Consider the following 24,874-nt stretch of genomic DNA (forward strand, 5'->3'; position numbering starts at 1 on the left):
TCCGGGAATCAGTCTGGTAAACCTTCGCTGCACTTCCTCAATAGCAAGAACATCAGATTAGGAGACCAAAACTAAACACAATATTCCAGGTGACGCCTCACAACTGCAGTAAGACCTCCCTGCTCCTATACTCAAATCCCCTAGCTATGAAGGCCATCATGCCATTTGCCTTCTTCACCGCCTGCTGTACCTGCATGCCAACTTTCAATGACTGATGTACCATGACACCCAGGTCTCGTTGCACCTCCACGTTTCCTAAGCTGCCGCCATTCAGATAATATTCTGCCTTCGTGTTTTGCCACCAAAGTGAATAATCTCACATTTATCCACATTATACTGCATCTGCCCACTCACCTAACCTGTCCAAGTCACCCTGCAGCCTCTTAGCATCCTCCTTGCAGTTCACACCACCACCCAGCTTAGTGTCACCTGCAAACTTGGAGATATTACACTCAATTCCTTTATCTAAATCATTGATGTATATTGTAAATAGCTAGGGTCCCAGCACTGAGCCCTGCGGCACCCCACTAGTCACTGCTTACCATTCTGAAAAGGATCCATTTATCCCGGCTCTCTGCTTCCTGTCTGCCAACCAGTTCTCTATTCACGCCAATACATTAACACCAATACCATGTGCTTTAATTTTGTACACCAATCTCTTGTGTAGGACCTTGTCAAAAGCCTTTTGAAAGTCCAAATACACCACATCCACTGGTTCTCCCTGTCCACTCTACTAGTTACATCCTCAAAAAATTCCAGAAGATTTGTCAAGCATGATTTCCCTTTCATAAATCCATGCTGACTTGGACTGATCCTGTCACCGCTTTCCAAATGCGCTGTTATTTCATCTTTAATAATTGATTCTAACATTTTCACCACCACTGATGTCAGGCTATAATTCCCCGTTTTCTCTCTCCCTCCTTTCTTAAAAAGTGGTGTTACATTAGCTACCTTCTAGTCAATAGGAACCGATCCAGAGTCGATACTGTTGGAAAATGATCACCAATGCATCCACTATTTCTAGGGCGACTTCCTTAAGTACTCTGGGATGCAGACTATCAGGCCCTGGGGATTTATCGGCCTTCAATCCCATCAATTTCCCTAACACAATTTCCTGACTAATAAAGGATTTCCTTCAGTTCCTCCTTCTCTCTCGACCCTCCGTCCCCTAGTATTTCCCAAAGGTTATTTGTGTCTTCCTTCGTGAAGACAGAACTAAAGTATTTGTTCAATTGGTCTGCCATTTCTTTGTTCCCCATTATAAATTCACCTGATTCTGATTGCAAGGGACCTACGTTTGCCTTCACTAACCTTTTTCTCTTCTATAGAAGCTTTTGCAGTCAGTTTTATGTTCCTAGCGAGCTTCCTCTCATACTCTATTTTTCCCCCTCCTAATTAAACCCTTTGTCCTACTCTGTTGAATTCTAAATTTCTCCCAGTCCTCAGGTTTGCTGCTTTTTCTGGCCAATTTATATGCCTCTTCCTTGGATTTAACACTATCCTTAATTTCTCTTGTTAGCCACGGTTGAGCCACCTTCCCCATTTTATTTTTACAATTGTTGAAGTTCATCCATGTGATCTTTAAATTTTGCCATTTGCCTATCCACCGTCAACCCTTTAAGTATCATTCGCCAGTCTATTCTAGCCAATTCACGTCTCATACCATCGAAGTTACCTTTCCTTAAGTTCAGGACCCTAGTCTCTGAATTAAGTGTGCCACTCTCCACCTTAATAAAGAATTCTACCATATTATGGTCACTCTTCCCCAAGGGGCCTCACATAACAAGATTGCTAATCAGTCCTTTCTCATTACACATCACCCAGTCAAGGATGGCCAGCTCTCTAGTTGTTTCTTTGACATATTGGTCTCGAATCTCTAATCCTACTAATCATCTCTAATACACTCCAGGACATCCTCCTCCACTGTATTGCTACCAGTTTGGTTAGCCCAATCTATATGTAGATTAAAGTCACCCATGATAACTGCTGTACCTTTATTGCATGCATCCCTAATTTCTTGTTTGATGCTGTCCCCAACTTCACTACTACTGTTTCGTGGTCTGTACAAAACTCCCACTAACGTTTTCTGCCCTTTGGTATTCCGCAGCTCTACCCATTTAGATCCCACATCATCCAAGCTAATGTCCTTCCTTACTATTGTGTTAATTTCTTCTTTAACCAGCAAGGCTACCCCTCCTCCTTTTCCTTTGTCTATCCTTCCTGAATGTTGAATACCCCTGGATGTTGACTTCCCAGTCTTGGTCACCCTGGAGCCATGCCTCCGTAATCCCAATTATATCATATTCGTTAATAGCCGTCTGCACAGTTAATTCATCCACCTTATTATGAATACTCCTCACATTGAGGCACAGAGCCTTCAGGCTTGCCTTTTTATTACACTTTGACCCTTTAGAATTTTGCTGTACATTGGCCCTTTTTGTTTTTTGCCTTGGGTTTCTCTGCCCTCCAACCTCACTCATCTCCTTTCTGTCCTTTGCCTCTGCCCCCATTCTACTTCCCTCAGTCTCCCTGCATAGGTTCCCATCCCCCTGCCATAATAGTTTAACCCCTCCCCAACACGAGCAAACACTCCCCCTAGGACATTAGTTCCGGTCCTGCCCAGGTGCAAACCGTCCGGTTTGTACTGGTCCCACCTCCCCCAGAACCGGCTCCAATGTCCCAGGAATGTGAATCCCTCCCTCCTGCACCATTCTTCAAGCCACGTATTAATCTTAGCTATCTTGCAATTCCTACCCTGACTAGCACGCGGCACTGGTCGCAATCCTGAGATCCTACTTTTTAAATTTAACTCCTAGCTCCCTAAATTCAGCTTGTAGGACCTCATCCCGTTTTTTACCTATATCGTTGGTACATATACGCACCACGACAACTGGCTGTTCACCCTCCCCCTCCAAAATGTCCTGCAGCCGCTCAAGACATCCTTGACCCTTTTGCACCAGGGAGGCAACATACCATCCTGGAGTCTCGATTGCGGCCACAGAAACGTCTATCTATTCCCCTTACAATAGAATCCCCTACCACTGTAGCTCTCCCACTCTTCTTCCTGCCATTCTGTGCAGCAGAGCCACCCATAGTGCCATGAAGTTGGCTGCTGCTGCTGCCCTCCCCTGGTGAGTCATCCCCAACAGCACCCAAGGCGGTACATCTGTTTTGGAGGGGGATGACCACAGGGGACCCCTGCACTACCTTCCTTCCACTGCACTAAAAGCTCTCCACAATTAAAATGTACGGTGGCAAAAACTTCAAGTGCTCTCCCTAAACTTTGGCAGAATTATCAGGCAGCCATTTTCTATAAGAGATTCTCTCCGCAAAGTTGTACAATCTCATGGGCCCAGGACTGTAATCCTATCACAGTAAAGCTTGAAAAAAATCACCTGGATTAGTCACAGCAAAAATACCAGAAGGCATAAAATTCATAGCTGAACTCATGAACAGCCAGAGATATCTTTTTATAGTATCCTTACAACTTTAAACAAGCAAAAGTGTTTGCTGTATATTAAGGGGGAAAGGGGAGGAGGGAGGAGAGTGTGGTGCAAGAGTTTCCGAGTTGGTAGCGTTCCGTGGAGTCAGGGGCATTAGCGTGTTTAAACTTAACAGTCCTGTGGGTCTTCAAGTACTGTTTGACAAAAGTCAGTTGTCAAAATCATCAGTATTGTGGACCCCTGGAGCTGCTGGAAGGAGGAAACTTAAGCCAAATGTACAGTTGCTGACGGTGTTGGTCGAGTCACAGCTTTATTTTACTCCCAGTCAGCTAATTCTATTGGTCTTTAAGAACGGAGCTTTTTTTGTTTATTAACATTGCTCACCTTGCACATAACGTGGCTCAATGCTTGAAATGGAGGGAGGAATACCATTGAGGCTTTGTTGGGATGCACTGGAGTGCAGCATGGAGGGCGGAACACTCGGATGGACGTCCACTGAAAAGGAGCGCAACATCAAAACCCATGGAGCACTATACTTCAACAATACCTTCGTGATGGCCAATCGATTGATGCAAGTGCACAAGAATTAGCTACTAATAACACTTTCCCGCATTTGCTTCCAGAAATAATGAACAGTGAACAGGGAAACAAGATGGGAACTTGAGCACTATTTTTAATGACACCACAAAGATTTAGTGAAAGCTGCAGCTGGGACAAAATCACCCGTTAAAAAAAATTCAAGTACCAAAACAAAAAGATTAAATAGATTCCATTCTGATTTTTTTTTTTTTTTAAAAAGATTGATATACTTCAGCACTTTGGGTAGGTGGGTCACAGAAGCCCTTGTTGCATTCAATTCTTAAGTGTATAATCTTTTTTTTTTAAAAACTACATACCTGCACTGAATACTTGCTTGAGAAAACTCACGGCTGAAAATTCCAGTTACATGGAGAGAGCAGAGTAAACCAACTCGCTGGGTTTTTTTCTACATTGTTCCACAAGTATTAAATGTACCAAAGCAAACTCTCTATTAAGCTATTAGCGGAGCTGAAGGAACTGAAATATCCTGGTTGGTTTCGTCGAAACTAAACACCACAAAGAGAAGTTATTTGAACCAAATGCAAGTTGGTTTATTTGACCTATCCTATTGTGCTATCCAGTCCTTGAAAACAAATTGACAAAGTGCTTGCACATCCATACTTAAAATAATTTTGAAAGTTGAAAACAGACTTCCCAACTTGATGAGGACCACCCTTAACGGCTTTGAATCACCCAGGTTTACTGTATGAATATTTTAGGTGTTTATGCAAACTAAAAGAAAGTATTGCTAACAAAATTGTTATGGAATAGTTATCGCAGAGGGAAATGGAGAGATAGTCTGGCAAAAAGAAACATTGACCCATTGTTTCCTTCAGTTCCAGCACAGCCTGGGCAATTATAGTCCCAAATTTTGAATGTTGAGGCAAAATCCAGGAGGATCCCAAAGAGCTTATGAAGAACAACCACTTCATGGCTCATGATGACACACTCCAGGATGACAACGAACAGCCTCCTGTCTAGACTAAGGTACTGTGTATGTACACTTAGGATGGAAATCGGAAACTCAAGGTTGAAATTAATTTGTCAACTATGTAAAATTGATCCGCTTCCGTTTTGTAAAAAACAAAGGCTTGCCAACTGAGCTTGGCTTTTATTTTGTTGCATACTTTCAGAAACCAAGGCTGCATGAAATTAAATCAAAAGTAATGAAAATACATAACTGAAAGCACAGATGCAATGTAGCTCCTTGAACGTCCTTCCGCCACCCCGCGAATTCAAGTTTAACTTCTGCTTTTAAAAGTATATTAAGGTGATTCTGCATGATCAACATAGTTCCATTTGACTATTCAAACTATTTGTATTTATATAGCGCCTTCAACTTAGTAAAACATCCCCAGGCACTTCACAGGAGTATTATAAAACAAAAATTGATAAAACAGCTTTAAGATCATTAGAGTTCAGTATGTCCAGAAGAAACAAGGCAGCAAATCTTTCCTAAAAGTTAGTCATTAAAAACAGCTCCACTTCTCAAATTATCACTGCCAAGTTTCATCAGTTCCGCAGAATCATCAAAACAGAGAGTGAGAGTTTCCACATACTACAGCAGCCTTTATGTAACCATATGATTTTTATGAATTTTTCCGAGCAAGAGAGAGAGAGAACACAAAGCGTCCGCAAAGGGATATAGATAAACAAAGGGAATGGGCAGTAAGGTGGCAGATGGAGTATAATGTAGGGAAATGTGAGGTTATCCACTTTGGTAGGAAGAATAGAAAAAACAGAATATTTTTCAAATCGTGAGACTTTTAAATGTTGGTGCTCAGAGAGATTTGGGTGTCCTTGTGCAAGAAACACAGAAAGCTAGTATGCAGGTACAGCAAGCAATAAGGAAGGCAAATGGCATGTTGGCCTTTATTGTAAGGGGGTTGGAGTACAAGAGTAAGGAAGTCTTGCTACAATTGTACAGGGCTTTGGTGAGACCACATCTGGAGTACTGTGCACAGTTTGGGTCTCTTCATCTAAGGGAGGATATACTTGCCTTGGAGGTGGTGCAACGGAGGTTCACTGAATTGATTCTGGGGATGAGGGGGCTGTCTTATGATGAGAAATTGTGCAGAATGGGCCTGTACACTCTCGAGTTTAGAAGAATGGGAGGTGAGCTCAATGAAACATGCAAGATTCTGAGAGGAATTGACAGGGTAGCTGCTGTGAGGTTGTTTTCCCCTGGCTGAAGTGTCTAGAACTAGGCGACAGTCTCAGGATAAGGGGAATGGCCATTTAAGACAGAGACGGGGAGGAATTTCTTCACTCAGAGGGTTGTGAATCTTCGGAATTCTCTGCCCTGTGGATGCTGAGTCTCTGAATATATTCAAGGCTGAGATAGATACATTTTTGGAGTCTAGGGGAATCAAGGGAAATGGAGCTCAGGCAGTAAAGTGGAGTGGAGTGGAGTGGAGGTCGATGATAAGAACATAAATAGGAGCAGGAGTAGACCATTTGGCTCCTCGAGCCCGGTCCACCATTCAATAAGATCATGGCTGATCTGATCATGGACTCAGCCCACTTCCCTGCCCTCTCCCCATAACCCTTTACTCCCTTATCGCTCAAAAATCTGTCTATCTCCGCCTTAAATATATTCAATGACCCAGCTTCCACAGCTCTCTGGCCCGGAGAATTCCAGAGATTTACAACCCTCAGAAGAAATTCCTCCTCATCACAGTTTTAAATGGGCAGCCCCTAGTTTTAGTTTCCCCTATATGGAAAAATCCTTTCTGCATCCTTTTCAAGCCCCCTAATTACCTTGTATGTTTCAATAAGATCACCTCTCATTCTTCTGAACTCCAATGAGTATAGGCCCAACCTATCTACGCAAGTCAACCCCCTCATCTCCGGAATCAACCTAGTGAATCTTCTCTGAACAGCCTCCAATGCAAGTATATCCTCCTTCCTTAAATACGGAGATCAAAACTGCACGCAGTCCTCCAGGTGGGGCCTCACCAATAAGCTGTACAGTTGTAGCAGGACTTCGCTGCTTTTATACTCTATCCCCCTTGCAATAAAGGCCAACATTCCATTTGCCTTCCTGATTACTTGCTGTACCTGCATGCTAACTTTTTGTGTTTCATGCACAAGGGCCCCCAGGTCCCTCTGTACTGCAGCATTCTGCAATTTTTCTCCATTTAAATTGTAATTTGCTTTTCTATTTTTTATGCCAAAGTGGATAACCTCACATTTTCCCACATTATACTCCATCTGCCAAATTTTGCACACTCACTTACCCTGTCTATAACCCTTGCAGATTTTGTGTGTCCTCCTCACAATTTGCTTTCCCACCCATCTTTGATCATCAGCAAACTTGGCTACATTACACTCGGTCCCTTCATCCAAGTCATTAATATAGATTGTAAATAGTCGAGGACCCAGCACCGATCCCTGCGGCACTCCACTGGTCACTGTTTGTCAACCGGAAAATTACCCATTTATCCCGACTCTCTTCTATTAATTAGCCAATCCTCTATCCATGCTAATATATTACCCCCAACCCCGTGAACTTTTATCTACTGCAGTAACCTTTTAGTGGCACCTTATCGAATGCCTTCTGGAAATCCAAATACACCACATCCACTGGTTCCCCCTTATCCACCCTGCTCGCTACATCCTCAAAGAACTCCTGCAATTGTGTCAAACATGAATTCCCTTTCATAAAAACCATGCTGACTCTGCTTGATTGAATTATGCTTTTCCAAATTTCCCACTACTGCTTCCTTAATAATGGACTTCAGCATTTTCCCCAACGACAGATATTCGGTTAACTGGTCTATAGATTCCTGCGTTTTGTCTGCCTCCTGTTTTAAATAGGGACGTTACATTTGCGGTTTTCCAATCTGATGGGACCGCTCCAGAATCCAGGGAATTTTGGCAGATTACAGCCAATGCATCCATTAACTCTTCAGCCATTTCTTTTAAGACCCTAGGATGTAAGCCATCAGGTTCAGGGGACATATCCATCTTTAGTCCCATTATTTTACCAAGTACCACTTCAATAGTGATAGTGATTGTATTAAGTTCCTCCCTCCCTATAGCCCCTTGATTATCCACTATTGGAATGTTTTTAGTGTCTTCTACCATGAAGACCGATACAAAATATTTGTTCAACATCTTTGCCATTTCCCTGTTCTCCATTATTAATTCTCCAGTCTCATCCTCTAAGGGACCAACATTTACTTTAGCTACTCTTTTCCCTTTTATGTACCTGTAGAAACTCTTACTATCTGTTTTTATATTACGGGCTAGTTTACTCTCAATCTAACTTCCCTCTCTATCATTTTCATTGCTGGCTTTTAAAAGTTTCCCAATCCTCTGGCCTCCCACTAGTCTTGGCCACATTGTATGCCCTTGTTTTCAATTTTATACCATTCCTTATTTCCTTAGTTAGCCACGGATGGTTATCCCTTTTCTTAGTCTTTCCTCGTCACTGGGATATATTTTTTTTGCGAGTTATGAAATATCTCCTTAAATGTCTGCCACTGCTCATCGACCATCCCATACCTTAATCTATGATCTTATTGAATGGAGGAGCAGGCTCGAGGGGCCATATGCCCTACTCCTGTTATTTCTTATGTTCTTAAGAGTGACAGTGTGTGTCCATTTGGAAGTAGTTATGTGCTATGGATACACATGCATCAACGACTACATGAAGATTGCCCTAAAACCATTTAGTAGGAATCTTACAGATGGGACAATTATTGCACGCAACTATAGGCAGAACTGAAATTCAGATCTAAGACGTGAAAGGACAACAACTAAAGTACCAAAAATGAGCTGGAGTAGAGGAGGAACCAAAGAAACCGAGTCAATACCATTCTCTTCGCCAACTTAGATGAGGGAAGAGTGTAATGTATCCAAGTTTGCCAACGATGTAAAGCAGGTGGGAAAGTAGCCGGTGAGGATGCAGCAAACGGTTATAAACAGGTTAAACGCGTGGGCAAGGTGGCATATGGAGTATAATGTGGGGAAATGTGGAACTATCCACTGTGATAGGAAGAACAGAAAAACAGAATTTTTTTTTTTAAATAGCGTGAGATACTAAAGGTTGGTTTGCAGAAGGATTTGGGTGCCCTTGTACACAAATCACAGAGTTAGCATGCAGGTACAGCAGGCAATTAGGAAGGCAAATGGTACGTTACCTTTATTGCAAGATAATTCCAAAGATTCACAACCCTCAGAAGAAATTCCTCCTCATCTTGTTTTAAATGGACGACCCCTTATTTTTGAACAATGCCTCTAGTTCTAGATTACCGCACAAGGAGAAACATCCTCTCTGCATCTACCCTGTCAAGCCCTCTCAGACTCCTGTATGTTTCAATAAGATCACCTCTAATTCTTAACTCCAATGAGTATAGGCCCAACCTTTCTTCAACCCCTTCATCTCAGGAATCAAGCTAGTAAACTGTTATAGCTTGAAGAAAGAGTCAGACTAGACACTGCAAGTTCAAAGTAGGGTGTGACCGTAGTCCTTTATTACAGATCTCAGAGTGCCTCTCCAGCCTGTGAGGCCTCCTTATATACAGGTGCTCCCAAGGGATTATGGGATCCCTTGGGACTCCAGGGGATACGCCCTCTCCTCTGGTGGTTAGACATGGTATTTACAGGTTTACATACATAACATAAACCTTCTCTGAACTGCCTCCACTGCAAGTATATCCCTCCTTAAATAAGGAGATCAAAACTCTAGGTGTGGTCTCACCAATACCCTGTACAGTTGTAGCAAGATTTCCTTACTTTTATATTCATCCCCCTTGCAATAAAGGTCAACATTCCATTTGCCTTCCTAATTACTTTGTACCTGTATGCTAACATTGTGTTTCATGTACGAGGACCCTCAGTTCTCTCTGTACCGCAGCATTTTGTAATCTCTCCATTTACATAATTTGCTTTTTTATTCTTCCTACCAAAGTGAATAGCCTCACATTTTCCCACATTATACTCCATCTGCCAACCCTGTGGCACAAATAGCCCATTTATCCCGACTCGGTTTTCTGTTAGTTAGCCAATCCTCTATCCAAGCTAATATACTACCCCCAATTTTTATCTTGTGCAGTAACCCTTTATGTGGCACCTTATTGAATACCCTCTGTAAATCCAAATACACCACATCCACTAGTTCCCCTTTATCCACCCTGCTCGTTACATCCTCAAAGAACTGCAGCAAATTTGTCAAACGCAATTTCCCTTTCATAAAACCATGGTGTCTGTCTGTCTGTGTCTGCTGGTGCTGGATGACAACAAGAATGGGCTAGGTTCTGATGTCCAACAGTTGAACAGACTGCCAACCTTTACTGGGCTAGCTCACAGGAAGCACGACTACTCCAGATTGATAAAATCACAACATCATACAAATTACTACAATCAGGACAGGAGCAACAAAAAAAACGGAGACACTTGCAAGGAAATAGAATCGAGAACTAAGTACTTCTTGGTACATTGCGATGGGTCAGCTAGTGCATCGAAATAGGATTCCAAATATATTTTTCCACAAATAATTACTGTTCACGCATTTTATGAAACCAAACAAAACATTTGACTGGTAAATACTTACTGCAAGTTACTTCGCTAGTCAACAATCCCACTACTGACAAGTTATTTAAAACAAATTATTCAAATGTAGCAACATAAAGCTCATTATGAGCCCACTGTGTCTGAAGATTTTAATCAAGGTTTCCTCAAACACAAGCCCATGGCTATTGGAGGCCTCGACACCACTTTTACCAAAATAAACTTGCACATTTTCAAAATTATATCATGCAATTGGATAATAACATTTTAAGCAGAATTTCTATCCCTGCAGCATATGCAACATCACAGAGCTAACCTTGGAATGCAAACAGCCGTGTGCAATAAACAGTGGAGCTAAGTTGGTCATCTGCAGTCTCATTAAAGTTCAGAAATCGAGACTAGTTACCCGACTGCTATGGATTCCAGACCAGTAACTATATAATGCAGTGCACGGCCAGCTCACACCTCTTGGCATTATATTGCTTTGATGTACACACAGTATCATCCCATTATTCAGCACAAATACAGTAAACCAAATGACGAGATGAATGCTTTTTTTTTTAAATTCCAGCAGGCCCACATTTTAGGGAAAAAAATGGCAACATCAAACTTACCAGTGGGTGTTTAATTTCTGAGAGTTGACCAACTATTTTGCACATTAAAATATTGACTTCAAATCAATAGTGGATATAGATTTGAAAAGAATTGATAGTACAAAGGACCGAATAATTATCAATTACAAAACTATTATTGAAAAATGCATGTGCAATCTACTTACAGGAACAATAAGTCCTTGCCAATAGAATACATTTGTGTCGTCCATTATTATATTACGGAAATTCTTCATTCCAGACAAGCGTATTTCATCAAATTCCTGCAAAAACACAGGTAGAATGCTGAGAACTGTACAACAGCAAAAGACAAGAGTTTGTTAATTCCTTTCCCTCTACCAGTCACCATATAGTCAAGGAGCCAACTTGCAAAAAGTGCCTTAATAAATCAACTTTAAGCGTTGAGCAGTTGTAACAAAAGAAGTTAGCAATTTTTTTTTAAAAACAGAACTGAATGCTACTAGTTTCCAAACTCTACAATAATCGCTGTATTATTGATAGCAATCATGGCAGTCATATTCTCATTAGAACCACATCAAAATATGCTTGCGTTCTACAAGGTACAAGAATTAATGCAAAATGGCTTTTGTTTCTCATTTATTTTACATCTAGTTTGTACGCAGCTGTACATGAACACAACTCTGAAATGAGAATCAATGAGAAAAGATCTATACTTTGATTTTATATGATGGAGATTTTTGTTACACACATGGGAAGTGAACATAGACATCAAATGAAAGGAAGTGGTCTTGATGTTTGTATACTTACGACATGATATAGCCTTGAAAGTTCATAATTGGCTTCAAGCTGTCATCTTCAAACAGTTCAATAATTCCCAACAGAGAAGTTGCTTTATCGATACGTGGGGACTACAATTCTCAGTACTTAGTGAGGTCTTAGTACAAAATAGAAATGGGGAAGAGCAGCTAGCATGAAAATGTGATTTGAGTAAGGAGCGCATTAAGAAAAGCCCAAGCATAAATTTGGGCTGAATGGTCTGTTCCTACGCTGTAATGTTTTGATTTTTTATAATAAATTGACACAAGGAAATGAAAAGCAATATTTTTTGCTTCTGTGGCATACCTGGACCCCAGAATCCACCATTTGCTGCTCTTCTCTATGCTTTTCATCTTCGTAGCTGCCTGCTGCTCCCCACTTGTCAAAAAAAACTGCCAAGACCCTGAACTCCCAGTCCCACTCAAGGAAAATGGCCCTTCATACTCCCTTGAGCACAGTGCTCAAGGAGCCCAGGCAACCGCACTCTGAAATCAAAGGTCAAATGCCACATGTGTTGGCCACCACTGATGTGAAGCAGCAATCAATAAAACTAAAACGCTGAACTATCTTGTCAAATCAGTGGAGTGCAAGTCTGAAGGAGCCGTGCTTAAGTGGTATACTGTTCCAGTCAGGCCGCATCTTGAATAATGGTCCATTCTCGTCACTGAGGCACAGGAGAAATGTCCACGCCCAGGCTGATCCTTTGTGTCAGTGATCAGAGTTATGAGGCAAGGTTAGAAAAACTCAGGCTCCCCAATTTTGGAAGAGGCAGAGAGGAGACCTTATAGGAAGTATGCAAAGTTACTGAGTGGGATAGAAACATTAAATCCACGGCACCATTTCAAGTTAAACCGCGACAGCAAGGCGAGAGGTATAAACTAATAAATGCAAGATGATAGAGAATTCAAACAGGCTGCATTTAGACAGACTATGAAAATTCACAGACCCCCCAAGTCAAGGCTGCTACATGCAGTTCAGCATGTTGCATTAAGTCATCAATCAACTTGACATTTTAGGACTTTGGGTAGCGAGCCAATTAAAAGGTTAAAAGACTATTAATTGATCCAATAAGGTCAAAGGCGGCGAGTTCTTTTCTGTAAATTGATCCAAATATAAGTACAGCCATTTTGACCATGTGGTCTCAGAAGGACAAAGACCTGGCTTAAAGCCAAGAACTTGTTACTGCTGTCTGCCAAAAATAAAGTTAAAACTACAATCGGAGTTCGTATTTCATTGGAAATTAAGAGATCTAACACAAGATGAGGACTGATATTAAGAAACACTTCTTTATTTATAATTAATTAATAACCAGAATTATCTCTAGATAGGGTAATGGAAGCAAAACCTCGCAAATCATTCAAGGGGAAGTTAGATGACATGATAGGTGGATTGTATGCAATAGGTCGCTATAGAAGGATCGGTTATATGGGCAAACTTTGTATTTGTGACAAGAAAACCTTGTTTCAATGCAAAATTATATATTTTTTAAAATCTTTTCCCGTTTAACCCTCTTTTCCCAAGAGTGGTGGACCATATAGATAGACAGGCCACATAGGTGGAACATAAGAACACAAGAAATAGGAGTAGGAGTAGGCCATTTGGCCCCTCGAACCTGCTCCACCATTCAATTTCATGGCTGATCTGATCATGGACTCAGCTCTACTTCCCTGCCCGCTCCCCATAACCCTTTACTTCCTTGTCGCTCAAATATCTGTCTATCTCCGCCTTCAATACATTCAATGACCCAGCCTCCACAGCTCTCTGCACTTCACTACCTCATTCCCACGTCCATTGTTCATAAGTGAGCTTGAACAAGTAGTTGAAGACTATTCAACTACAGATGCATCACAGCCGAGTCTAATCTTGCCCTTACCCAATCTCCACAGATGGATTTTCCAGCAGTGGTAATAATCAGGAAGTTTCATTTTCCCCTCCTTAGACACCCACAGACCTGGAGGTCAAACCATTGGACTTTCTAGACTGTATGGCACAGTGGTGCATTTACCCATTAAGGCAGAACCTCGTGAACTTTCTGCTTTATCCATTCATTCTTTTAATTTCTTCGTAATTTTATCATCAATACTGAACAGTAGTGATACGGCTCTGTAGTCGTTGCGAAGGTACAAGGTTAAAATCTGATGCCATTTGGATAGGTACACAACTAAGCAATTCCACCCACTCCCCCGCCACCACCACCACCACCAACTACTTGTGCTTTGAGGGAAGGTGAACTTTAATTTGTGGGGTGATCAGTTTGCTTATCTTCACTGTTGTGCTAAATGAATGAACTCTGAACGTCATCAACTATGCAAATAAACTAAACACGACACTGCATCCTGCACTGGTAGGTGCAGGGTACACACAAAACTATTTCTACTTTATTCCTCCACTACCTGATTCCCACTGTAAACCAATACTGGATTAACACCGTAAAAGCCTGTTATTTCACAGTGAACATTTTCCAAGTGGAAACCATTACCCATTAATATGAAGCAACTATTTGCTGTATTTGCCACTCAGTAGCCAGGAAGCCTGAATTGCAAACATTTTTTATTTTGAGATTTCATAAAAAAATATTGTTTCCAACCATTAAAATATCCAGGGCTGTGTTATGCACAAGCAGAAATACTCTACCGAGGGTGGTTGGGGGCGGCGACAATTTTTACGTGTAAATAAGTTTCCTAGCATATTTCATTCAACAGCTCACATGGCCAGAGCACAACCCGATACAAAAATCTACAATCGTCACAGCTGGAACTTGACAGTTATTTTAAAATGTAGTCAGGCTAGATATATAAACAATAGATGGTCCATGGGACACAATTTTCATCAGACAAGCAAGCTAACCTAATATCTCAGTGCACTGTAATCAGCACGAGGAGTTACAAGTCAGCCAACGTTCCCGCTAAGGTGCGCAGCAATCTCCACGGTCCCGTGCAGGCCATTCACTGCCTTTAACATTGTAAATACCTCGCATGCGTAGAAATTTAAAGACACGTGCATTAAAACAGGCCACACACAACAAAGCGCAGCTTACAGAAAACATTGGCGTACGAGGTGAACACGCGCCAGTAGGGACCCCGGTTTAGGTATGCGAAGTGCATGTGCCTAAACCCGGAACTTGCGATCAGTCAAGAATCCTCGACAGATCGCACGCAGCCGGAAGTAAAAGGGCCTCCGCGGGCAGAGTTGGGCTACATGCCCAAAGAATGTCCTTGGAATTCTTACGACTGAGCAAGACTTTTAAAGGACAGAAAAATAAAAAAAATTTTCAATAATTTAAAAACATTTAAAATCCTGTTAAATAAGGTTAAGTTTATTTTTAGACCCTTTAAAATTTGTAAATTTATTTCTCAATTTAAAAAAAAAATTAAATAATTCCATTTTGATTAATTTTAAGTGTGTGATTTAAAAAAATTATTTTATATATATGTGTGTGGGGGGTTTTTCTTTTGGGGGATGGGGACGGCGTCCCACAAAATTATGAATGGGAATACCCCTACTTGGATTGGTTGGGCCAGCCCATGTGATCAGAGGGACATGTGATACATGGTGGATCAGTAGAAATGTTTCAGGTCGGAGGCTGTGTATTTTGCTCACAAGACAGCTTGGACAAGTAAAATTTGTATGTAAATGAGACCTAAATTGACGTACAAACTGCAGACAGTCTGCAAATATCACTAACGGTTTAAATGTCATCCCTCTCAATGGTGACATTGTCAAATATAGAACATTACTTTAAACGGATGACATAACATGCAAAATATAAATTAGCACTACACATTAAAACTTGGATTTTTCATAATGTGTAGGCACAAAGGAAATCTCAAAATACGCAGTCAAATCTCCATTTGGCCATTGCTATTCCAAGACAGGTGCAGACTTCGGAAAAGATTTGTCTGGCTGCAAGAATCAATCGACTCATAGATTTATGTAATTTGTTACTTACAATGATGGAGTGAATGGAACCGAGGTGATGTACAGGCAGCCAGAATGGAGGAGCGGAGTTTTTAGGAAGAGTTAAAATACCGGGGCAGCTGCTGAGTGGAGTAATTCCAGAGTGAATTGAAGTTTAATACATTAAGGAATGGAGGTCAACGAGGAGGGTGGGGGGGAATGATCAAGCGAGACTTACTGCAGAACAAGACTCAGATAGCGTAGGTTTGGACAAGTCAGAGTTCATGAAGGGAGGAGGCCGGGTGGCCAGCAATGAGGTCATATGAAGAGTCAAGTCGTGTACAAGATGTCTGGCAGGAACAGCAAAGAGAGAAGTAAATGATCTTGGTGACGGACAGGATGTGGGGGTTTAAAGCTCAGCTCAAGATCAAATATAAAGCCACAATGATGAGCAGTCTGGTTCTGCCTGAGAGACGGCCAGAGAGAATGACAGTATCAAGGGAGTGGAGTCTTTGATGGAGACCAAAGATAATGGCTGAAATTATGGCACGTCCAGGATCTGATGCCAAGCAAACATGAGGCAATCGAGGAGTCAAAGAAAGTAGGAGAGGTAGAGTTGGATGTCATCAGCGTACAAAGTGGAAGCAAACCCTCTCCCTGCATACATTGCTGAGTGGCAGCGTGTCGGTCAAGAAAGAAAGGCCTGGGAGACAACAGAGGTGATGATGCAGTGGTTGGAAGAGGAGCCATTGCTGAAGACGCAGAAACTGCATTCGGACAGAAATGAAACATGAACTCTCTCCCATGGAGATGGACAACAGGGGAAAGGAATTGCAGCGTGGCTTTATCAATCAAGAATCAGTTAAAAACAGCCTGTTGCATAATTCTTTCCCACTGAATTCTAACCATATATTTATAATATATGAAACAGTCTACCCAATTAAATCAGCACACAAATTGCAATTAAACTCTGTGCAAATGTTGATCAGTCCATTTCTTGATTCCAGAGCAAATTTGACAATCGCTAAACTGGATAGGTATACTTTTGACAGGTTTTTAATGATTAAGACTAAGTTTGGTGGAACAGATTGGTCAATTTCCTTCTCAATATTATTCCATTTTGTACATCTATTCACTGATAACCATCCCACTGACATATGTACTACCTCACCACTTTGGCTACTTGCACTCACTTTTAGTAGCTGGCCCTTGGTGGTGGAGAGTGCCTGAATGGACAGTTTTCATGGATTGCCAATGTTATTTATGGCGCTATCTACCCTAAGAATCCACGCACTTTGCCCTTCACGCAGAACTTCATGTAATTAAAATTTGCACTGATTTATAGCACTATTAGCACAAATTTGATGGAGGTAGCAGTACTGGGCGATAAGCACCTGATGACATTGTCTGAGGATGAATTAAAGCTGAGATAATCATAATGGTCACTGCTCAGCAAAGTTTCTGAACGCTGATGGCTCAGAAAGTTTCCAGCAGCAACTCACAGTGGAATTGTCATGTACACTTGCACAGAGTGCAATCGTCACTTGCAGAGGTGCTGTCAAATTTTACACAGTAAAGTTCGGACAAAGTATTAATTAGGGTAATTTCTCGAAATACAGCAAGAGGACTCAAGTTCTATTTGTACAATTCTGTATTTATGGCTTGGTTGATAAAAAAGTGTGAACCTTTCCCCAGGACTCTGCTTTGATTTGCAGTTTGTGTGGAGTTCGATGATTTCAGCCGAGGTGCCAATATGGGTGCTACAATTAACCTCAATGCACTTAGGCCAAGAACAATTTAAAAAACTTGCATTTATATAGCGCCTTTCACAACTTCAGCACATCCCAAAGCACTTTACAGCCAATTAAATACTCTGAAGTGTAATCACTGTTGTAATGTAGGAAACCCTGCAGCTAATTTGCGCACAGCAAGCTCCCACAAACAGCAATGTGATAATGACCAGATAATCTGTTTTTAGAGATGTTGATTAAGGGATACATATTGGCCAAGGAGAACTCCCTTCCTCTTCAAAATAGTGCCATTGGATTTTTTACACCCACCTGAGGGAGCAGACGGGGCCTCGGTTTAACATCTCATCTGAAAGATGGCACCGCTGACAGTGCAGCACTCCCTCAGTACTGCCCTGGAATGCCAGCCTAGAATTTCGTGCTGATTTTAGGTAAAGGAACACGAGTAAGCTATTCATCCTTTTGAGCCTGTTGTGCCATTCAATTAGAGCACAGCTCATCTATAATTCAAATCCTTTTACCTTCCTTTGATCCAGATCCATAATACCCTTACCTGACAAAAATCTATCACCTACACCGACTCAGCTGGAGTTGCTGTTTCTAATCGCTGCTGGAAAATGTACACGTGTGGACATCAAGCGAGAGAGAAGAGGGCTGTGCTCATCTGTGATTCACTTCCCTCCTCCTCCTCCTGCTGACCCTTCCTTCCCCAACACCCAATATTTCACTGTCTAGGTTCATGTGTGGAATGGGCACAGGGACAAGATTACGGAGAACAACCAGCATTCTTGGAACCATACCGAGCTGAGACCGATACCTTCATGAGAAGGAGGGTAGGAAAGTGAAACAAAAAAGACTTCAAATGATGGCCGATCCTAATTTTATTGCAGCTTCAAGTAGAACAAGTAGCAGCTTGGCGTGACTTTTTCCAATTCCAGTTGCAAAAATGTTTTGTTAGACCCCATTTCCAAATAAATACTCAAATTTGATTTAAAGAAATACAATGGCAATTAGAACTCGGTCATCTCGAACATTAAATATTTTAGGTTCAGTGGATTTCATTCCCTACGGACAATTTTTTGCTTTCTCCCCCCCACCCACCCAAAGTGTGGTTAAAATAACATTTAGAAACTATTTTGCCAGCAAAGTTGAAGCTCATGGAATAAAAGGGCCAGTGGCAGCGTGGATAAGAAATTGGCCAAGTGACAGGAAACAGAGAGTAGTGGTGAACGGCTGTTTTTCAGACAGGAGGAAGGTATACAGTGGTGTTCCCCAGGGGTCGGTACTAGGACCACTGCTTTTCTTGATTAAAAAGTATTTACTTGGATATGGGTGTACATGGCACAATTTCAGAAGTAACAGATGGCAAAACTTGGAAGTATAGTGAACAGTGAGGAGGATAGTGATAGACTTCAAGATGACAGGCAGACTGGTAGAACGGGCAGACAGGTGGCAGAAGTGTGAAGTGATATTCTTTCTCCCAAAATGCGAGAGGAAATATAAACTAAAGGGTACAATCCTAAAGGGAGTGCATGAGCAGAGAGACCTAGGGTATATGTGCACAAATCATTGAAGGTGGCAGGGCAGGTTGAGAAAGCTGGGATCCTGAGCTTCATGAATAGGGGCGGAGAGTACAAAAGTGTGGATATTCTGAAGAACCTGTATAAAACACTGGTTCGGCCTCAACTGGAGTAGTGTGTCTAATTCTGGGCACAGCATTTTAGGAAGGATGTGAAGGCCTTAGAGAGGGTGCAGAAAAGATTTACAAGAATGGGTCCAGGGATGAGGGACTTCAGTTACGTGGATAGACTGGAGAAGCTGGGGTTGTTCTCCTTGGAGCAGAGAAGATGGAGAAGAGATTTGATCGAAGTGTTCAAAATCATGAGGGGTCTGGACAGAGTAGAGAGAGAGAAACTGGTCCCATTGGCAGAAGGGTCGAGGGTCGAGAAGCAGTAATGGTGATTGGCAAAAGAACCACAGGCGACATAAGAAAAAACATTTTCACACTGAGCGGTTAGGATCTGCCTGAAGGGGTGGTGGAGGCAGACTCAATCACTGCTTTTAAAAGGGAGTTGGATAAGTACCCGAAGGGGAGAAATTTGCAGGGCTACGGAGAAAGGGCGGGGGAGTGTGGCTATCTGAAGCGCTCTGCTGAAGCAGAGTGCCGGCACTAGTCAAATGGCCGCCTTCCGCGCTGTAACCATTCTACGATTCTATTTTAATCCAAATCCACAGAGTGGTTTGGTAGGTTTTACTAAGCGACCATCCGATGTTAAAGTGATAGCGACAAGTGATGAAGTGATGACATCCATTTTGAAAGCTTTATCTATAGTCAGTGCAAGCTGAATTTTAGACTACATCTCTCCTGTAATTATAGTTTCTTAAACCTGCAGTTGTGAAAAGGTTTGTCTGATTATAAACTTTGTATTAGGATCAAACTGATTTTTTTTTTATGAAAGCAAGATTTTAATAAAAGACTTGGATTTATATAGCACCTTTCATGTATTTTTAGAGTGCAGTCACCGTTGTAATATGGGAAATGCGGCAGCCAATTTGCACACAGCAAGTTCCCACAAACAGCAATGATAACGACCAGATAAACTGCTTGTTATGTTGCTTGAGAGATAAATATTGGCCAGGACACCAAGGATAACTCTCCTGCTCCTCCTCTTAAAGCAAGATGGAGGGTAAAACTTTCCACAAACTTCAGAATACTAGTAATCTATAATCAATCATTCACTTTTTTTTTTTGCATTCTACTTTTTGCTAACAAATATTATAGTTACATAGCCCAGAAACAGTCATTCTAATCATGAAATGGTGAATCAAACACGCTGCTGTCATTAGGTGGGCTAATCTCTGAGAAATTGTCTCAGCTGTGTCTCAGTGGGTAGTACTCTCACGTGAGTCAGAAGGCTGTGGGGTTCAAGCCAAATTCCAAGACACTTGAGCACAGAAATCTCAGTTGACACTCCAGTGCAGTACCGAGGGAGTACTGCACTGTTGGAGGTGCCATCTTTCTATTTGGGCAGGAAAGTGGAGTTGAGGTCGAAGGTGAGCCGTGCTGAATTGTTGAGTATATTCAAGGCAGAGATAGATTTTTGTACTCTAGGGGAATCAAGGGATATGGGGATTAGGCGGGAAAGTCGAGTTGGGGTTGAAGATCAGCCATACTCTTATTGAATGTCGGAGCAGGCTCGAGGGGCAGTAGGGCCTACTCCTAATATGTTCTAATGAACACCATTGATTTTCTAAGATGAAAAGACTCTGCAAGATTTTAAGTGGGCAACAAATTAATTTAAAATGTATGAGTCCAGTTTATTTACTATGGATAAAAAGCTTTGCTAAGAACCCTTGCTTAGGTGATGCACTTCTTATATTTTAATCTTCCTACTATAGCATAGTCATTTCTTAATTTGGCTACAAACAGGATTTGGATCACATTAAAAGGTTGCTTTTGCTTGCTTTTGATTAAGGAAATTATTCTGAATACATGAATTGTGCATTTGAATATGCATCCCTTCAGGCACATATGCATGCAGGGACAAGAAGCATGGTTGCTATAGATAGAAATTATCAGTATAAAGATTCACAAACATAAAATTGGAGCTACACATTGGTTGGTTAATAATTAATTTTACAGATTAAGTAATAAATCAGTAGATAATACTGAAGTGATAAATAAAATATTATAATGGGTTACACCACGGCAATTTGATATTTTGAATTGTTATTTTTAATTCTGAAAATGAAATGCTTGTCAGCAGAAGTGGACACAAAGCTATATGATTCTCATAAAAATCCAACTGGCTCACTATTTAGGGAAAGAAACCTGCCGTCCTTACCCGGTCTGGCCCGCGGAACTCCAGCCCCACACCAACATAGTCGCCACTTAACCGCCCTCTAAAGTGATGCTGGCTGACCTGCTGAGTTCACAGCAATTTCTAAGAAATAAAAAGTATTCTGTTCTTTGCCCTCTGAAGTGGCCTAGCATGTGGGTTGCATCAAAGCCCCAAATGCAGTTCAAGGCAACTTGGGATGGGCAATAAAGTGCTGGCCCTTTACTTGCCAGGGACTCCTGAACGAACATATATATTTCACTTGACAGAAATAGTTTTAATTGGCTATTCAAACTGAAGTTATGGTGGTTTTCTTTTTTTTTTAAAAAAAAGGATCCAACATTTCCGACAAACGGTTGGATCTAAATAAAAATTCTCCTGGGCAAGAGTGGAGGTAACGGGCCGGATTTTGTTAAATTTTCACTAGCCCCATTACACTGGAAGTTGCTGTCGGTCAACTACCCAAAATGCGCGGACTTCCGTGAACAGGGCAAGCAATCGCACGTCCATCTCCTTAACCAACCAGATTGAAGAATCGTTAGAAACGAGCAGCGCAGAGTTTGAACCAGGAAGTGTCAAGTTAGAATAGAATAGTGAATTCAAGTTAGAATAGAATAGTGAATTCAATGTCAATTCATGTACAGAAAGCAAAAAAGCGAGGGAAAGATTGGATTGAGAAAGAGAAAAAAAAAAGTGTTACGTTATTTTTTTAAATCTCCAATAATTAAAATGTGACAGAATTGCATGTTTAAATGTGCATGTGCCATTTGCTGTCGTGACTTGCACTGTTAATGTTACGTTAATAACGGTGAGGGCGTTAAACCATCGGTAACCTCGTCTTTTTGTTTCCTTTACGGCAAAGAAATACCAAATTCTGAAACTGGGGAGGGAGACGGGGCGAGGGGGTTCGGGTAAGAGAGAGAAGTAGAGCAAAAATACAAATGTCCCCTGGATGCAGTGAGTCAGGTGGCCCCCATGAAAATGCTGAGTCAAAAGCCCCAAGCACGTTTTCCACTCCGCAAGCTTCCGCCGAGAGCGCGCGGGGGATTTCCCAATTTATAACAACGACCGAAGAAAAAAATATTTATATTCTGTTTAAAAAAAAAGAGGTTTGAGGGGTAGAGAGGAAGCTGCTCCCCGGGTTGTGGGGGGGAGAAAGTGATTGGAAATGGAGCGGCACATCGGGCCGGCACCGTGTGGGGAGGCTGTCTCAACACACAGAGAAACCTCAACATTAAAAATCATGTTTCACCCTCACACAGCCGACATTAAATTAAATACAAACAGTGGCTTTACAGCAGGGCCTCGGGCGCGGCTCCGGGCGGCAGTGACAGAGCGCCAGTGCATTTTGACGCATTGTTTGTGGCTCCTCGAGCGGCCTCAGAGCCTCACGCCCCAGCTCCCTCCCCGGGCGGCCTCAGACCCTCCCCGACCGGCCTCACTCCCCGGTCCCTCACTCACCGAGGCGCCTCAGACCCTCCCTCCCTCCTCGGGCGGCCTCAGACCCTCCCTCCCCGGGCGGCCTCACTCACCGAGAGGCCTCAGACCCTCCCTCCCAAGTCCCTCACTCACCGGGCGGCCTCAGACCCTCCCCTCCCTCCCCGGTCCCTCACTCACCGAGAGGCCTCAGACCCTCCCCTCCCTCCCCGGTCCCTCACTCACCGGGCGGCCTCAGACCCTCCCTCCCTCCCCGGTCCCTCACTCACCGAGCGGCCTCAGACCCTCCCTGCCTCCCCGGGCGGCCTCACTCACCGAGAGGCCTCAGACCCTCCCTCCCCGGTCCCTCACTCACCGAGCGGCCTCCTGTCTCTCTTCCCCCCAAAGCCTGGCCCTGACTCCCAGATCCCTCACCTCGCCAGGGTCTCCCCGAGTGGCCTTATTCCTCATTTCCCCCTCCCCCTCCTCCACCCGATCTCACACCCTCCCTCCCTCCACGGTCTTCTTCCCTCCCTCCCTCCCTCCCCAAAACACACCGGGCCCTCCCTCCCTTGCGGCCTTCCGCACCAAACCAGCCGCGTCAATGTCAATCGCGGTAACCGCACCTTTCGGTTTCCTGGGCCGCAACGAATATTAGAGCAGCGGCCTCCTCCTCCGTCCCCCTCCCCGAGCCCGCTGCCTGCCCCCGCACTGCCACCCGCCGGCTCCCTCCTCACCTCCCCGGGCCGGCTCCCTCCTCACCTCCCCGGGCCGGCTCCCCTCCCTCCTCACATTTCATTTTCACCTCCCTCTTTCTTTTTTTTTTTAAGGTTGTCTTTTTTTTGCTCCCCTGTTTAAATGTTTTAACCCCCCTCCCCTGCGCGTTGTGGATGTGACGGTCACTCACTCACACACAATATAACGGGAACGGGCGACTGTTACCTTCATGAGCCGCTTGCTGCCCGCCATCTTGATTATCCTTGCCTTCCCACAATGGCCGGCGAGTGGCGCGCTACCTGGCGGCCGTGCGGCCCCCTCCGTCAATCAGCGCGCTTCCTCTGCGGCCCCGGCCAATCAGCGCGCTTGCCCAGTGCGGCCCCCCCCACCCCGCCAATCAGCACACTTCCTCTGCGGTGCCTGGCCAATCCGCGCGCGCTTTCCCAGTGCGGTCCCACCCCCCCCCCGCCGCCAATCAGCGCACTTCCTCTGCGGTCCCCGCTGGCCCCCACCGCTCTGGCCAATCAGAGTGCTGTCTTTCCGCCCGCGCCAGCGCCCGGCCAATCAGCGTAGGCGGCACTTCCCCAGCCTTTGGCGAGGTGGGGGTTCCTGATATCTGTTGATGCATTAGTTATATATATACTAATGCATATATATACGAATGCATTTGCAAGTTTATTGCTTTTGTACATTAAATGTGTGTGTATTTATATTATATGTATGTGTATCTAATGTCATCGAGCTACAATACGCAGACGACGCCTGCATCTGCGCACATATAGTGGCTGAACTAGCGGACATGGTCGACGTATTTACTGAGGCGTACGAAAGCATGGGCTTTATGCTAAACATCATGAAGACAAAGGTCCTCCACCAGCCTGTCCTCGCTGCACAGCACTGCCCCCCAGTCATCAAGATCCACAGCACGGCCCTGGACAACGTGGACCACTTCCCTTATCTCGGGAGCCTCCTATCAACAAGAGCAGGCATTGATGACGAGATCCAACGCCGCCTCCAGAGCGCCAGTGCAGCCTTCGGCCACCTGAGGAAAAGAGTTTTTGAAGTTCAGGCCCTCAAAACTGTCACCAAGCTCACGGACTACAGGGCTGTAGTAATACCCGCCCTCCTGTATGGCTCAGAGACATGGACCATGTACAGTAGACACCTCAAGTCGCTGGAGAAATACCACCAATGATGTCTCCGCAAGATCCTACAAATCCCCTGAGAGGACAGACGCACCAACCTTAGCGTCCTCGACCAGGCCAACACCCCCAGCATTGAAGCACTGACCACACTTGATCAGCTCCGCTGGGCAGGCCACATAGTTCGCA

At 43.3% G+C, this 24,874-nt stretch overlaps 1 protein-coding gene across 1 annotated transcript in view; it reads right to left on the reverse strand.

Moving 5' to 3' along the window:
- Positions 1-23,862, reverse strand: part of LOC139269053 (ubiquitin-conjugating enzyme E2 L3) — a 49,274-nt gene extending 25,412 nt beyond the window's left edge. Inside the window, exons 1-2 of the mRNA XM_070888048.1 lie at positions 23,769-23,862; positions 11,317-11,412 (exon numbers count right to left, since the gene is read on the reverse strand). Of these exons, the coding sequence (XP_070744149.1) occupies positions 11,317-11,412; positions 23,769-23,795 (123 nt within the window). The 5' untranslated portion in view covers positions 23,796-23,862. The remainder of the gene's footprint in view (positions 1-11,316; positions 11,413-23,768) is intronic.
- Between the last annotated feature and the right edge of the window lie 1,012 nt (positions 23,863-24,874).

Source organism: Pristiophorus japonicus, chromosome 8, assembly GCF_044704955.1.
Source record: "Pristiophorus japonicus isolate sPriJap1 chromosome 8, sPriJap1.hap1, whole genome shotgun sequence".
Classification (NCBI taxonomy): domain Eukaryota; kingdom Metazoa; phylum Chordata; class Chondrichthyes; family Pristiophoridae; genus Pristiophorus; species Pristiophorus japonicus.